The sequence below is a fragment of the Harmonia axyridis genome, chromosome 7 (genome assembly GCF_914767665.1).
Source record: "Harmonia axyridis chromosome 7, icHarAxyr1.1, whole genome shotgun sequence".
Taxonomy (NCBI): domain Eukaryota; kingdom Metazoa; phylum Arthropoda; class Insecta; order Coleoptera; family Coccinellidae; genus Harmonia; species Harmonia axyridis.
The window spans coordinates 26,993,230-27,008,461 of record NC_059507.1 but is presented as its reverse complement, the minus strand read 5'-3'; the positions used below and the strand labels follow the sequence as shown (position 1 = coordinate 27,008,461).

Here is a 15,232-nt window from a genome sequence, read left to right as displayed (position 1 = left end):
TCATAAAAAACGCAATTTAGTATTTTTAACGGGATTTCGATTTTTTTAGTATTTTAGACGGGTCAATTGGAATAAATCGGAACCATCATGGCACACTAAAATGGAAAACTAAAAATTAAATTATAAAAATTTTGACGTTTGAAATGTCACTTATATGGTATCATTGGATTCAGAAAATTATGCAGATTTCAAAAATGTACTAATATTCAGGGTGTTCCATTTAAAAATCGAAAGTTGGCATCACTTCCGGCGAAACAGGAAGTGAAAAAAAAATCATTTGTAGATCAAAAAGTGTCGATCTATTTATCTATGGTGATAAACGAACGGTGTAGACAAGTCCGAGCAGCGTTGCCAACCGTACGGTAATTACCGTATTTGTACGGTAAATTGATGCCAAATACGGTATACGGTCCGAATGGGCTACCGTACGCCGAAATACGGTAATTTCGTAATTTCAATTGCGATTTTTTTTTTTGAGCTCATTGTAATAGTGTAGTAAGTTAATAACTAATACAATCAATGGTTGTTTATTAACGTCTCATGTGTGAAAAAAGATGGTAACTGCGTAGATTTTACACCTACTCAGAATATGTATGCAAGAATGAACAAAATGGATATGTATTCTAATTCTTCCAGTTCTAGTATCGAAGTTGATGAAGATGAATTTGTCATAGACGGTTGAAATATAAATTTTTGAAAAGAGGACACATGAATGCAAATCATATTTGTAAGTCTAGTTACTTGAAGTTGTTGAATGAAATTATCAATTCAAATTAGTGTTAAATGCAATAAGATGAAATTGTTTTTCTTTTTTCTAGATGTTACAATGGAATCAGAAGGTTTTACAGAAGCAAGTAGCAGTTCGGCCACCCCCAAACGTAGTGGTAGTAAGCTGAGCCCCTTAACCAACCAGAGAATTGAAAGAATGAAGGCTAAAATCAATTCTTTGAAGTGCAAAATATTTAGGCGTAAAGTTCCCCACTGTTTTTGCAAAGGAAGACCCATCGAGGCTACCAATAGAACAAATATCTCAAGATTGATATGTGAATCAAAACGATACCTTTCCAAAGATGCTCATATTATTTTTGCTAATGAGTTGAAAGCAAACTTTGTTAATAAATTCAACAGAAGATATGATGATGGCTTGAAAGAAATGTGCTTGTTAAGCTTGTTAAGTGAATACAAAAAATCAAAAACTAAGAAATCTATGCAATGAATAATGATTCACATTTAAGATTACTTATATATTACTTATTTTTATGTATATATTCTTCTGTACATTTTATTATGTTTATTCAATTGAATTAAAAATTCCACTAATTTGACAAAGCATTTTTTCTTTCTCTCCCTAATCTTTGATTTAGGGCTTAGTTAGATTTTGACAAGTTTAAATTACAATTTGTAGGTTAGGTATGGCCTTAGAATAGAAAGAATTGTTTATCTCTTTCTCTATGTACTTCTGTGGTTCTGTGTACGGTAAAAGTGTCCCAAATACGGTAATTTCTCGTCCCTGATACGGTAATCTCAAGATTTTGGGTTGGCAACGCTGAGTCCGAGGTAATTAGAGAGTTACACAGACTAACTTACTAACTAGTAATCTGTGTTAATAACCGAACGCGCTTATAGACAATAGACATATGTAAAATAATGTTATTATAGGTCTATGGTATAGTATCGGAACACTCCCTGTTACTCATATCAATGTCAAAATTTTTGTTTTGACTCAACAAATGGAGGTTAGAATGTTTGTAGGAGAGCCTCAAATCTTCAGTTAATCTAAACTGATTTTTCAGAGTTTACTATAGATTCGACTATGTCCCAAGAGAATATTATTGAAACACCTGAAGTAAAAGAAATTCAATTGTATTGTATCACCTTTTAATCATTGCCATCTTTTAGGATCCAACAGGAGTGCAAAAATTGAGACATTTATTGAATAAAACGTTAAGGATCGAAATGTCTGATGGAAGGGTGTTAATTGGAATTTTTTTATGTACTGATGCCGATGCCAATGTCATATTAGGTTCATGTTCTGAATATTTACCACAAACAGTGCAATTAAACAAACCCAAAGAAGAGCCTAGAATGTTAGGCTTAGTAATGGTTCCTGGAAAACACATCATTAATGTTTCTAAAGACTTGAATGACCCTCTACCCATTCATAACAGTCCTTCAATTGAAATACAAAATATTACATAACACAAAAATAAATTATTTTTTCTGATAAGAATTACTTTAGTGAATACTTGCTGAATACATTGTTGATTTTGTACTATTTTTCTTACTTCTAAATAATTAAAACATTCATAGTGAAGATTTGCAAATATATTTCATGAGAAGGAAATTTCATTTCTAAATGAGAATTTTTGGAACATTGAACATTTTTTCCATATCTATCATATCCTTTCTTCTATCTGTAATCAAGAGTATTAAGTATGGAGAATATAATGAACCATTTTGACATAATAGACATGAACATAAATATATATCTAATACAAATTATCATCATGTTGTTTTATTACTTTCAGTTAACGGTTCATATCCCTCATTTTCTACTTTATTCTTAAATACCAAATAGGATCTTCTTCTATCAAAATGTTTGATCCATTGTGAACTACAAGAATTTTCATACAACTTTCTGAGCTCAGCACATGGATGCTGATCTCCTTCACCAACTTTATCTAAACATTCCCAATACCTATCCCTTGCTCCCCAACAACGTTGTCTGTCTTCTTTGTTGGGAAAAGACATTACTGAAAAAAATAATTAGGCCAGTTTTAAATAGCGCATCTGAATAGTGAATATGGGAGATTGTTATATGACTAAAGCATTTACAAAAATTCAATTAATAATATTTTTTCTACGTATACTGATATGATAGTTACCTGCAGAGATTGTTATCTCTTGTTACCTAGGTCCATTCAATATCAATCTTTAAATTCTATTTAATATCCATTAATATTTTTGAAAAATAGGTTAGGGTAGAATTTTTTATAGCATAAATTCTTCTTCTTCGTTTGTTTTTTCCTTCAAAATAATATTAAATATTGTGATAGCATAAAAAATGAAGAATTATTCAATAGGAATAAATTGAATAAAGTCATTTTGATAAGAATTTGTTTTGTACGAGTAGAAAGTTTTATGGATGAATTATGAAATAACGCCAATCATATGTTCCCTATATATCATTGATTTCTTATTCATTTTTGAAATGATAAAATTTAAACTGTTTATTAGTTTCTCACCTTTCTTCTCTTAAATAACTTGACTTATTACTTAACCTTTAATTTAAAATCGAAGATAAATTTCCTGTCGTGCGTAGTTCAAGATGTCTGCTCCTAGACATTTATTTTAGGGATTATATGTATATGAAATATCCAGATTAATTTTCTTCTCATGCTGATAAGTTCTCAATTCATTAAATACCTCTAGCTTAGTTCTCCCATCAAAAATTATATAATGAATATAACTACAAATGAAACAAATATCAAACTGAAGGATGTTAAGGATGACTTGAAGGTTGATATTATGAAAGAAAACAACCATAAAAGTGAAATAAAGGTAAACGGTTTAGTCAATGGGTCACTTAAGGACATAGGATCTTTGAAAATAAACATTATAGATCCGAAAAATAGATCTCAAGGAACCATTGAGAATGCAGAGAAAAAGAGTAAAGTTCAAATATCAATTAATGATAATGAAAGTCAACTTAACAGTAATGATAGGACGAAAAAAAGCTCGGATATCGGTGATACGAATAAAACAGTGAAATCTTGCTATGATTCAAATGAGAACATAATGCAATTGGAGAAATCACAATCGAGTATAAATTGTAAGGATAGTATAGACCTTGGTGTAAATGCAAATATGACATGTACAAACTGTCCAGAAGTTCTATCTGTGCCTAGTAGTGATTGTTTAAATGTAAATAATACAAATGAAGACTATAATGCAGATTTTACGGTATCTGCAGATGAAGTACTAGAAAAATTTGAGAATTTGAGTTTAGGATCTGATCAATCTATCTGTAAAGAAAATTTAAAGAGTGAAGAATCACCTGTGAAATATGTGCAGTATGAAAATGAACTTCAGATGCCCTTAATAATGAAAATTATCCAGAAAGATTTATCTGAGCCATACTCCATTTATACATATAGATATTTTATACATAACTGGCCAAAACTCTGTTTTTTGGTAAGTATTTTCAAATATTCTAAATAATCAAAACTATTCGAAAAATACACCAAAATATTTAAATTTACAAAGTATGTCTCCTTAAATGTAGGCTAAAAAAAAAATATATAATAATTCTTTTTCTTATATACTTTTATTAAATTTAACTATAATGTTGATAGAATAATAACTTTGTTTATATTTATCAATTAAATGGTTTTTAATTGGTTATGCTAAAAAAGGATTGTTATTTTTAGGCAATGGATAATAAAAAATGCGTTGGTGCAATAGTTTGTAAGTTAGATGTACATCGAAAAGTAATGAAACGTGGATATATTGCAATGTTGGCAGTTGATAAAGACTATCGTAAAAAAGGTATAGGTTCAACTTTAGTAAAAAAAGCAATTCAAGAAATGATCTTAGGAGATGCTGATGAAGTTGTATTGGAGACCGAAGTGACAAATCAACCTGCTTTACAACTTTACGAAGCTTTGGGCTTTGTGAGAGATAAAAGATTATTCAGATACTATTTAAATGGAGTAGATGCTTTGAGATTGAAGTTGTGGCTTAGATGAAAATATAGCTTTCTTTATTTTGGCTGTCTATTACTTCAGTGGTTTACTTTATGTCTCAGCAATTTGAATTTCATGTAGCAATAAGAATTAATGCTTGTTGATTTTTGTGACTATGAAAATTTTTGCACTGGAAAAATCGACGCACAATCTATGTTGGTTTTCTTATTTATCTACATATCACTTCAATCATGAAATGATAATAAGTTGAATTATTTGTTTTTTCAAGTTAATATTGTTTTTTACAAGTTGAAACAAGTGAAAGCAAAGGAAATATTTTTTTACCATGCTATTCAAGGGAAAAAATCGATTCATATTTGTTTCAATAAATTGAAGAAAGTTTTTGAATGTGTGATGTGTTTTCATTGATATTCATCTAAGACTCTATCTAGATTTTGAAAGCTTATGTTTCACCACAATTCATAAATATTGAAATTGTATATATTTGAGTGTGCATGGAAATTTTATTACTATCAAAATATTTCATCATAGAACTTTGCAAGAAAAGCAAGTTTTTCATACCAGAATTATAATTGTCATGGATGAAATATATCACCAAAGATTAATTCAATCAGACAAGGTACAAATCAAACTTGATCAAAGTATTTATCTTGATCCTTATTATTTGTCTGAAAAACTTTATATATTTCTGAAGAGGCTGAACACAGTAATGTTACTGAATTGTTATGTGAATATTACTGATTTTTCAGAATACTTCTTTAATGAAATCTTTTCTAGTTTTACTATATTTTTTGATGTCTTCCAGATTGACCCCATTCTTACTTCAAGTAAAAAACTAATAGTTACAATATTTGAATAAAAAAGAATTGTAAGATTCCTGGTACTTATATTAGATGCTTATATCAGAGAATTGTTTTATTTTAATATTATTTGTGTACATATATTAGATTTCTTGTATTTAAAATGTAAACTTGTATGATATTTGATATAATATAAGTTGTGCAGTGTTGTTTTTATTATAATTTATAACTGAACTGAAATTTTGTGTTTAGTTTGAAATTAGTAAGGTACAATATTAATTATTTTCTACCGACTACGGGTTATGTCAGAGAATTATAATCACTTCACATTCAGAGGTTGAAAGTCCAAAATTCACTAATTTGAAATGATTATCTGTTGTTTTTGTGGTAAGAAATATGTATTTTTTTTTCAAATAACTCCAGAGCTTTTCCTATTAGAAACCAAAAACATGGAAAATTTTCAAATATTATCTTAATTATACATTTAATATATTGATGTATAAGGGTATTTTGATATAATGGAGTTTAAATTTGAAGAATATAGAGGGCGAAAATTACCAAACTTAGCAAATTTTGTTTGAGTGTAACATCTCAACTGCTACCATTGTTGAATTCAATCAATGATAATAATATTAAAATCCTCAATATGTTTTCAATATCGTAGAGGAGATATTTCAATAAATTTTTCGATGTGTTATATGAATATAGGAATGATCGAAAAAATCCTAAGAATGATCTAATTTTTATTTTAAGAACAAAGAGGTTTTAAAAAACCACTCAAGTGGTGGGGAAACAATTAAACTCTATGCAATTGAAAGAATTATGATTCAATTATTATTAACTTTAAAGATGATTACCATTAAAAACTTTGACTACAACCAGAAGAAAGAATAATTATTAGGATTAAATTATAATAATTTTAGGGGGGTTGAAAATAAACACCAGAATAAATATATATTATTTATTTTTTATCATTTCTCTTGTTTTTCTTTTCAGATTTTTAACTAAAGCACCTAGTTCCGTATTCCTTTTATCATCTACTTTATTCCTTTTTGGCGCAACTTCATCATATGTTGCCCTCCTCTTCAATTTTTCTCTAACAAATGTTTCCATTCCTTCAGTTTTTTTATACTGTGGATTTGAAGGATCTATATTGTATAAATGACTCGAAAATACAGCTGAGAATCTGGGATCATTAACATCAACTTTAAATCCATCATTATCAGTTGTGGGCTCATCATGTTTTTTCTTACCCTTTTTGTTTTTTTTTGATTTGTTAACTTTATCTTCCTTTTCTTGTATTTTTTTCAAGCTGAAATGCTTTTTGTCTTCTGCCTCCTCATCAAGCAAGACTAGTTGAAGTTCAGCTCCTTTTTTATCGTTTTCTCCTTCATCTGACTCATTTTTCTTGGATTTTTGTTTTTTATTCTTGTTTTGACTGAATTCAGGTTTATTGAATTCTTCAGCAAAGTATGGATCATTCATATCTATGTCAGATGGTATATCCGAATCTTCAAGGGTATTGGAATTCTCTTGTTTTTTTAATTTCTTTTTCTGTTTTCGTTTTTCCTTTTTTTTATCTAAGTATTGTTGGAAAGGATTTTTTTCTTCTCCCTCTGAATTATTCTTATCATCTAATTGTTTTGATTTTGCTTCAGCTTCTATATCCCAAGTGGCTTCTAGTTCAATCTCATCTTCATCTTTGTGCTTTTCTTCATTCTCTATTTCTCTTAAAAGGTCCCTATACTTTTCACCCCGCTGAGGATCTTCTTCCTCACTTTCATCTTCACTGGAAGCTATGAAATTTTTCAATTGATCCTGATCCAAGTCATCTAGCTTACCACTATTTATTTTTTCATTAAGATCAATTCTATCAGGATTTGTTTCATCCCAAGTAAGAACAACTTTAGCTTGTTGCAATGCAGTTGTAGTAAAATATCTAGGTTTGTATTTTGAAGGCATTTCTTTACAAGTGTCTTTAGGTTTATCATCAAATTCTGTGTCATCCGAAACAAATCTCAAATCAAGTTTAACAGCACTTGATTCATATTCCATACCATTGCATTCTGTATAAACCTTATCTGCTACATTTTCATTGTTGAAAGTAACTATAGCATAATAATATTCCAAACGCTTTAGCTGATATTGACGAAGTCTTTCCATATGAACCTTTGATCCTTCATCAGTTTCTTCAGCCTCATCATCCAGTTTGGCCTCTGTTAACTCAGGTGGACCATACAAGTCTTCTTTTGCCAATCTCTTTTTCCCAATTTCAGATACATAAATATTCACACATTCTATAACACCATCAGGAGGTAAGAAAGAATTTAATAATACCATTATATCTTTAGCTCTAATTCTGTCCCAATCCATATTACAAACAGCAAGTCGCTTAGTGATGACAGTAGTTGTTTCAGCATTTGCATCAATTTCACCCCACTTATGATCAAAAGTATTTTCTTCTTTATATTCTTCTTCAGATTCTTCATCATCTGAAGAACTCTCGGATAATAATGTTTGTTCACCTCTAGCAAAATCCACCTTCAAATCCTTCAATTTTTTCTTCACATCTTTAGAAATATGGTTATCGGTACTATTAGTTGTTTTCAAGTCTCCCTCCTCTTCTACTTCAATTTCTTCATCTTCTGAAGAACTCTGATCTGATGAACTCAAATGGTAATATCGCTTCAAATCTTTCGTACTTGTATGTTCTATTGGTCTTCCTCTTTCGTTAACAGTGTATTTCTCTTTGAATTTTTCATCTTCGAACATAGACTGAAACCTTTTATCTATTTTAACTTTTTGAGATTTCTTTGGAATACGTCGAAATTTAGCATCATGCTTGATTCGATTAAATCTCTCATCATCCATTATTTACAAGAAATATCACTTGACACAATCACTAGAACTATGAATCTTCGAATGGAACTGAGGTTAAAATAACATAACCAACAATTCATATCATCAATTCATACATGAAACACAGAGTTAAGTCTATTCATAGAATTCTTTTTCAATGATCAATTCATTATGAAAGCGTAGAGCGGCCATATGTAGATTTTTTTCCATGATTCTACACAATTATACATTATTCCAAGATAAAGTAAAAATTATACATAATTCAGATTAAAGTAGAAGTTATTGTTGTATAAAAGTCTACATATATTTTTGGTATTTTGTAGTAGACGAAGAAGAAGAGACATATATATATATAAATGTATTGAATGAAATTTAAGGGTCTTTAGGCTCGGGTTTTGGGAGTAAATGATTGACTACTCTTTATTCTATGCCAAGCTTTCGCATTTATTTAATGCTTCTTCAGGGCTTCTGCAAAAGATCTGCAGAAGCCCTGAAGAAGCATTAAATAAATGCGAAAGCTTGGCATAGAATAAAGAGTAGTCAATCATTTACTCCCAAAACCCGAGCCTAAAGACCCTTAAATTTCATTCAATATATTTATTTTGGCTCTTACAACAATAGTTATATATAAATGTATATTCTATGGTCTGTGCCCTGTGGACAACATTCAAAGATTTTGAGTGATAATAAATATAAAAATTATTATGCCTAGAAAATCTTTCAAAACGAAAGTTTCGAACTTCAATTAATTGTTTCATCATTTAAGAAAAAAATTTCAGGGTGTTCTTCGAAAATGCCAAGATCTCTAAGATTTTCTGATTTTTACAATAATTATAGAAACTGGGTTAGCAAAAATCCCCAAGTATCAACCGATTTCGAGACAACTGCTAGATGGCTTTCCTATTTCATAGCAGGTTAAGATATCTTAATTTAAAATAATCTTTACTCATTCGAGGTTATTGTAGGAAGAATAAATAGTTCACATGTAGTTTCCGAGCTGATTTATTGTTTATCAAATCTATTGGTCCTTCACAACGACAGGATAATATGCGAATTAAGACATTTGAATACGGTCAGATCTGGAGAAAAACTAAGATTGTATTTAACTGTTTTGGAATATTCTGAAGTGTTTTTAGAGTTGTCAGCATCAAAAAAATGGGGCGAGAAAGGCAGATGGCTGGTTATTTGTATTATACAGCTGTTCAAGTAAATTAATTGGTAATGAATATTATTGTGATTGATTAAAACAATAATTTCAGGTGTATATCTAAGTTGGTCTTAGTACATCATTATAAAGAATCAATGATTCAATATCCAGTAATATCAGTCTTGGAAAGAAGGGCATTGACTGAAACAAGTGATGCTGGATGTATTTCAGTTTCAGAAATATGTCAACGAGGATCTGTTTCCTTCAAACTGAAACGTTCTGGTAGAATTATACGAAAGATTGAAGCTTCCCCACCAGCAAATATTCGTTCTTGGAAACCGTTACAAAAAGAGATTATTTATGATCCTGTTAGTTTGGAAAATATAGAGCAAGCACTACTTGATCGAATGTTAGCTGCCGAGACTATTTATTTAGTGAAGCCAATTGCACATTTAGGGTCCTTGATATATTTTGGGCAGAAAAGTTGGAAACCTTATATTCTTGCTTTGATGTTTGATTTGTGCAGGTAGGATTTTTTTTATTATTATGTGTCAAGTGGATGTTATGTACTGTTAAACATGTGTTCATTGATATCTACTTATTCAGAACTAATTATTTGGACATTAATTTTATTACGGAAAATCTTCAGTCCAGGATTTCTTCAGTCGATGCTTCTTTGTTTCTTCTTTATAAAGGTTCTATATTTGTTTCCAATTACTCAGATTCATATATTTTTATCATCAATTTTATATTCTTTGTGCTGACTTCACACTTTGTTTTTTCAGTTTGCACCTGTATAAGTCCTGTGATAAAACCAAAATTAACACTCTTTCTATTAAACAGAAAGTGATTATTTCTAGAAGGACCACCCACTTGTTGCTATACTTGATACGATCACCATTTTTCAACAGATATAGCAAAGATAAGATAAATGACCTACTAAATAGTATGAGCAGAAATGTGCCTTTCGCTTCTTTAATTTGTAACCAGTTCATTAAATATTTGCCATTTTATCAAAGCAACTATTTTTATATGTGGAGTTCTTGAAAATTTTTCTTATATCATAGTTAGGGTTTTTATTGGCTATCAGGGGAATTGATTTGAAAAGGAAAATGAGAGAATATCAACAAGATTTCAATAAGGGTTTAACTACCTTTTATTTCTTATGGAGAGATCTGTAATGAATTTGTGGTAATCTAAATTGACATTTTATTTTGAGGTGATTCTTGAACCTCATAAAACTGATGTTCCCACTAAAATTGTTTTTTTTTCATGTGAAAATCTTGTTGAATTGAAGATATTTGCTTTTTGGAAATAATGGGAACAACATGTATCTTGAAAATTATTCTTCACAATTAATATTTTGAGGAATCATTGTTGTGGTTTTTTTTATTGTCTGAGTAAATATAAATACTCCGATTTTTATCCCATAGATTATTTATTAGATAAGATATGAAATATTTTAAGAAATTTTCTATATATAGTAGTAAATAAAAAACATTATATGTTGGGACTATAATTTTAGGATAAACTTTTTATTTATCTGTTGAAGGGTACTATATTTTCCACATTCTTCATCAAAATCATAATAAAAATATTTTCATTTACTTGCTCACCTTTTAATCCACACTGTGAACACCTGTTTCTTCAATTTTGAATGCTAATGGCTTTCACCTGAAGTGAATCCATATTTATTGGACACTTGGTATGCTGATTCACACATATGCGTTTCTGGACACTTTAACTTAGACGAAATGCGCCACACAGTATTTCGTGGTTGTGCAATACCATTGGGAATAAATCTACTTATTCATTATTATATGTACCTGTTACTATTATTTTTTTATTTCAATACTCAATGGTTTTACTGATACTGATAATGAAATATTTCGAGTTCACAGAGGAATCAGTATGGTCCTTTTTCTTCAAATATTCAGGTAATTACATTTCCTTCTCTAGGGGAGATACAGATATTAGAAGTTGAACTAGTTCTTACACGTGATTCCATGAACAATATTTAAAACGCCAATCTCAGATTAGATGTTATGTACATCTATTTGTAGAATTTATCTCAAAGAAAAACTACTTTGAAATAAAAAATCTGTTCTTTTTGAGATAGGCCTAACCCACATATATTCCCTTATTGAAGGAGAAATAATCAATCAACAACTTAAAAAAAAAATAAAATCACTTGATTAGTAAAAGCCGCTCTTCCAATGATCATAAAAGGTGCTAATTATTACATACCAACTAAATATTGGGCATTATTTTTATTGACATTCTGCATTTTGGTTGCGTAATCAACGAAAAATTTCGCATAAAGCTTGACATAGTTATAAAACATCTACAAGCAAAATCTCAACTCGATCGTATATCTATTGTCATTAGAATATTGAGTAGGTATTTTTCTTTAGGTATTCTTCTCGAATTTTTTCTGGTTCTGTTAGTCGTATCAACATGAAAATGTGCATGAAGTGCATGAAAATTGCTATTCTCAAACTCTAACAGCAGAATTTCATCTCGATCTGAAGTTTCGAAATGATCACAAAAATAAAAATTCTGTAGGCCTCATTTTCCGCAACCCTTGTCGGATTATGCAGTCGTTATATCGTTCGGAATTCGAAGCTTCTTCTGAAAATTCATGCAAAAGTTTCTAATTTTCTTCTTTGGAGAGTTATCGAGTCCACGGCTGGTCGGCCGGACAGATTCGAACCTTAACGTTATGGGGACCTACGAATTACAGACATATTGTTACGAAAATATATACCCCCCCTTCGGGCAACGGGTGTTGAAAAGAACCCTGGGCTATAATAAATAATAATTCATTGAATGTATAAATTTGTTCGTTTGCACCTCAAATTAAAAATGTACCTACTAAGTCATGAGTTTTTACTGATATTTGGTATACAGGGGTGGCCACTTTTTCAATGGGATTGTATTGGTAACTTTTAAACCATAAGAATTAGAAGGTCGGTCAAATGGAGAAAAAGTTGCATTCATAGAAGCATTGTCAAGCAGTTCAAACAAATCGAGATTATCAGGGCCGGTTATTGAGATATCATAAGATAAGTAAATTCTATCATTTTGATTTTTCTTTTTTCCCCACTTTATTTCAAATAACATCAAATAATGTTACAGGAATTTTTTATTCGACAGTAAAATATCCTCAATTTTACGTAATCAGATTTTGTATCCAACGTTTCTTACTCTCTAGACCACCTTCAACCTCATTTTTTTCAATACGGATTTGCATATTTTATGACACTTTTCAAAATAACTTTTAACGCTAAATTCAACGATATATCATACAATGTCATTCAAACTTGATATTCAGGTGATTTTGACCCTTATCCAAATTTCTTTGGGTCGGATCTGTATTACATTTAGGTACCTTTAGTTTAATTAACAACATGCAATACATTTCGATGAGAAAATCAACTTACTCATCTTGAACTAAATGGAACATATCAGAATCAAATCAAGAAACAAGTTATAATTATTCACATATTTCAATTCATAATAATTAATCGAATTATCATTTAATGAAAGAAAAATCGAATGATTATTCGAAAGTAAATGAAAATGAATGAAGTAGGTGTTCGAAATATCCACCATTTTGTAAAATGCACTTAACGGTTCTGGAACCCATACTTCTTATACATTTGCTTATTTCGTCTTCTTGAATACCTTCCAATACATCCTCAATCTTCTCGCGAGAAATCACTATTGGTGGATTTGTCATTTGTTCCGTTGAAACAAATTACAGAATCGAACTTTATTTTGATATCATTGAGATATAAGTTTTGCAAGGCTTGGTATTCAAATTTAAAATCATTGTATTCGCGTCTCTTGACTATTTTATTAACAGCAGTTTTTGATAAATTGCATTCACTACAGATCCGACCCAAAAGAAAATTGGATAAGGGTCAAAATCACCTAAAAATCAACTTCGAATGACATTGTATGATATATCGTTGAATTCAGCGTTAAAAGTTATTTCGAAAAGCGTCATAAAATATACAGGTCCGTATTGAAAAAAATGAGGTTGAGGGTGGCCCAGAGAGCACGAAACGTTGGATACGAAATCTCATTACGTCAAATTGAGAACAATTTACTGTCGAATAAAAAATTCCTGTAACATTTTTTGACAATATTTGAAATAAAGTGGGAAAAAAAGAAAAATTAAAATGACATAATTTACTTTTCTTATGATATCTCAATAACCGGCCCTGATAATCTCGATTTGTTTGAACTGCTTGATAATGCTTCTATGCATGCAACGTTTTCTCCATTTGACCGACCTTCTAACTCTTATGGTTTAAAAGTTACCAATACAATCCCATTGAAAAAGTGGCCACCCTGTATATTGGACAAGGATTTAAAATATAGCTACATGTTATTCAACGAAATAAATCCTTTTCGCATACTCAAAATATCTTTAAGGATGAATCATGAAGCAATCTTAGGAAAATAAAAAAATTAATGTAGATAAACATGACATGTTAAAAACCAGATGTTCATCAGTTTAATTTGAAATTTCAGAAATGTTTCGACACTAGTGCATTATAGTCGAAAATGGTTCCAAAACTAGTTTTAGTTTTATTATATTCTCTTTCAGTATCACAATTCTTCATTGAAATAACCGCAGATAATAATTTCGATTTTGATGTTCTGAATCAGAATCTATTTGAAAGTTTGAAGTTACACCCGAAATTAAATGGTAAATAATAGTGAACCAAACATTTAATTGATTGCAAAGTTAATCTTTTGTGATATTGATAGTTCCAGGTAATTTGAATGAACAAGAAAACTTCATAGAAAAGTATGTAGATGATTATTTCGAGCTCACAGCTGGTTCGTTCGACATTAAACGAAATGAAAGGATCAAAAGAAGTTTGAGTATTCCCGATACCCATCCAAAAGATGACTTTGGTATGTTGAATATGAAAAAAAGCATTTATTTTGATTTATTGCTGACCCCTAAAAAACAAGTACTTATTTCATTCATTCATCAGGGTCTAAATTCAACAATTTTTATTTAACAAAAACGTGAATCCTTGATACATAGCATAAACAGCAAGTAGGTATATAAAAAAATTAAAACAAGCAGGATTTCCTCATTTCAATGCTATTAAGGCACATAAACTGGCAGGCAATCAAAAACGGGACCACTCGTGTCGCCACTGTTTTACTACTTTAGCCGAAACTACAGTGACTCAATGACCACAGTGGCGACACGAGTGGTCTTGTTTTGATTGGCTGCCAGTTTCAGAGCCTAAATATGGCGACTTTTTGTTTACATTCTGCGTTTAGCTGATTTTTGGGATTTATTCAAAATGTAAGGCCCATTTTATTGAGTCACTGTAGTAGGTATTCTTCAGTTGAATAAATTTGTTTTATATACAAATCTATCAGGCCTAATAATTTCAATTTTGACGAAGTGACAGTTCAGTTGAGTCAATCGTATTCTTAAGTTCTATGGATAAACTCCGGCGACCCATTCACTATTATTATTTTTTGATTCAATTTGAACGAACTGTCGCCACTGATGTGTTTCATTAAGACACTGTAGTTCCGGCTACAGTGACTAAATAAAACGTTCGAATTGAGTCTAAAAATGGTGAATGAGACGGGGCTTAGCCATAGAACTTAAGAATACGATTGACTGAACTGAACTGTCACTTCGTCAAAATTAAAATTATTAGGCCTGATAGATTTGT

General features: G+C 30.3%; 5 protein-coding genes and 1 long non-coding RNA gene across 8 annotated transcripts in view; 4 read left to right on the top strand and 2 right to left on the bottom strand.

Moving 5' to 3' along the window:
• The first annotated feature begins 404 nt into the window (after positions 1-404).
• LOC123684693 lies at positions 405-1,280 on the top strand. Of its 3 annotated transcripts, none has more exons than XM_045624064.1 (3): positions 405-591; positions 637-727; positions 819-1,280. In XM_045624064.1, exons 2-3 carry the CDS (start codon positions 709-711, stop codon positions 1,214-1,216), a joined length of 417 nt encoding a protein of 138 aa, XP_045480020.1. In that variant the 5' UTR covers positions 405-591; positions 637-708; the 3' UTR covers positions 1,217-1,280. The 3 variants fall into 3 exon arrangements, with proteins under 3 accessions (XP_045480020.1, XP_045480018.1, XP_045480019.1); XM_045624062.1 differs by having other exon boundaries at positions 406-591; positions 643-727; XM_045624063.1 differs by having other exon boundaries at positions 587-727; positions 819-1,279.
• Positions 1,281-2,310: 1,030 nt separating this feature from the next.
• LOC123684694 lies at positions 2,311-3,382 on the bottom strand. Its single transcript, XR_006748169.1, has 3 exons — positions 3,246-3,382; positions 2,886-3,027; positions 2,311-2,753 (listed from the first exon to the last, which is right to left on the bottom strand). It is a non-coding gene; the product is annotated as an uncharacterized LOC123684694 (long non-coding RNA).
• Positions 3,383-3,459: 77 nt separating this feature from the next.
• On the top strand, positions 3,460-5,715 carry LOC123684691. The gene is made up of 2 exons (XM_045624061.1): positions 3,460-4,194; positions 4,431-5,715. Exons 1-2 carry the CDS (start codon positions 3,460-3,462, stop codon positions 4,746-4,748), a joined length of 1,053 nt encoding a protein of 350 aa, XP_045480017.1. The 3' UTR covers positions 4,749-5,715.
• A 738-nt stretch (positions 5,716-6,453) lies between these two features.
• Positions 6,454-8,447, bottom strand: LOC123684690 (ESF1 homolog). Its single transcript, XM_045624060.1, has one exon. The coding sequence runs from the start codon at positions 8,375-8,377 to the stop codon at positions 6,464-6,466; it is 1,914 nt and encodes a 637-aa protein (XP_045480016.1). The 5' UTR covers positions 8,378-8,447; the 3' UTR covers positions 6,454-6,463.
• A 560-nt stretch (positions 8,448-9,007) lies between these two features.
• LOC123684689 (peroxisomal membrane protein PEX16) lies at positions 9,008-11,119 on the top strand. Its single transcript, XM_045624059.1, has 4 exons — positions 9,008-9,279; positions 9,331-9,571; positions 9,625-10,038; positions 10,298-11,119. The coding sequence occupies exons 1-4, from the start codon at positions 9,159-9,161 to the stop codon at positions 10,557-10,559; spliced, it is 1,038 nt and encodes a 345-aa protein (XP_045480015.1). The 5' UTR covers positions 9,008-9,158; the 3' UTR covers positions 10,560-11,119.
• A 2,846-nt stretch (positions 11,120-13,965) lies between these two features.
• Positions 13,966-15,232, top strand: part of LOC123684687 — a 36,560-nt gene continuing 35,293 nt past the window's right edge. The window contains exons 1-2 of the mRNA XM_045624054.1: positions 13,966-14,232; positions 14,295-14,444. Coding sequence (XP_045480010.1) covers positions 14,088-14,232; positions 14,295-14,444 — 295 coding nt within the window. The 5' untranslated portion in view covers positions 13,966-14,087. The remainder of the gene's footprint in view (positions 14,233-14,294; positions 14,445-15,232) is intronic.

Excerpts from the sequence above, each read along its gene's own strand:
- LOC123684691 (XM_045624061.1), top strand. The coding sequence starts at position 3,460 with ATGAATATAACTACAAATGAAACAAATATCAAACTGAAGGATGTTAAG. Across the intron at positions 4,195-4,430 it reads GGCCAAAACTCTGTTTTTTG|GCAATGGATAATAAAAAATG; the intron begins GTAAGTATTTTC and ends TGTTATTTTTAG.
- LOC123684690 (XM_045624060.1), bottom strand. The coding sequence starts at position 8,377 with ATGGATGATGAGAGATTTAATCGAATCAAGCATGATGCTAAATTTCGA.
- LOC123684689 (XM_045624059.1), top strand. The coding sequence starts at position 9,159 with ATGCCAAGATCTCTAAGATTTTCTGATTTTTACAATAATTATAGAAAC. Across the intron at positions 9,280-9,330 it reads GCTTTCCTATTTCATAGCAG|GAAGAATAAATAGTTCACAT; the intron begins GTTAAGATATCT and ends AGGTTATTGTAG. Across the intron at positions 10,039-10,297 it reads TTGATGTTTGATTTGTGCAG|TTTGCACCTGTATAAGTCCT; the intron begins GTAGGATTTTTT and ends TTGTTTTTTCAG.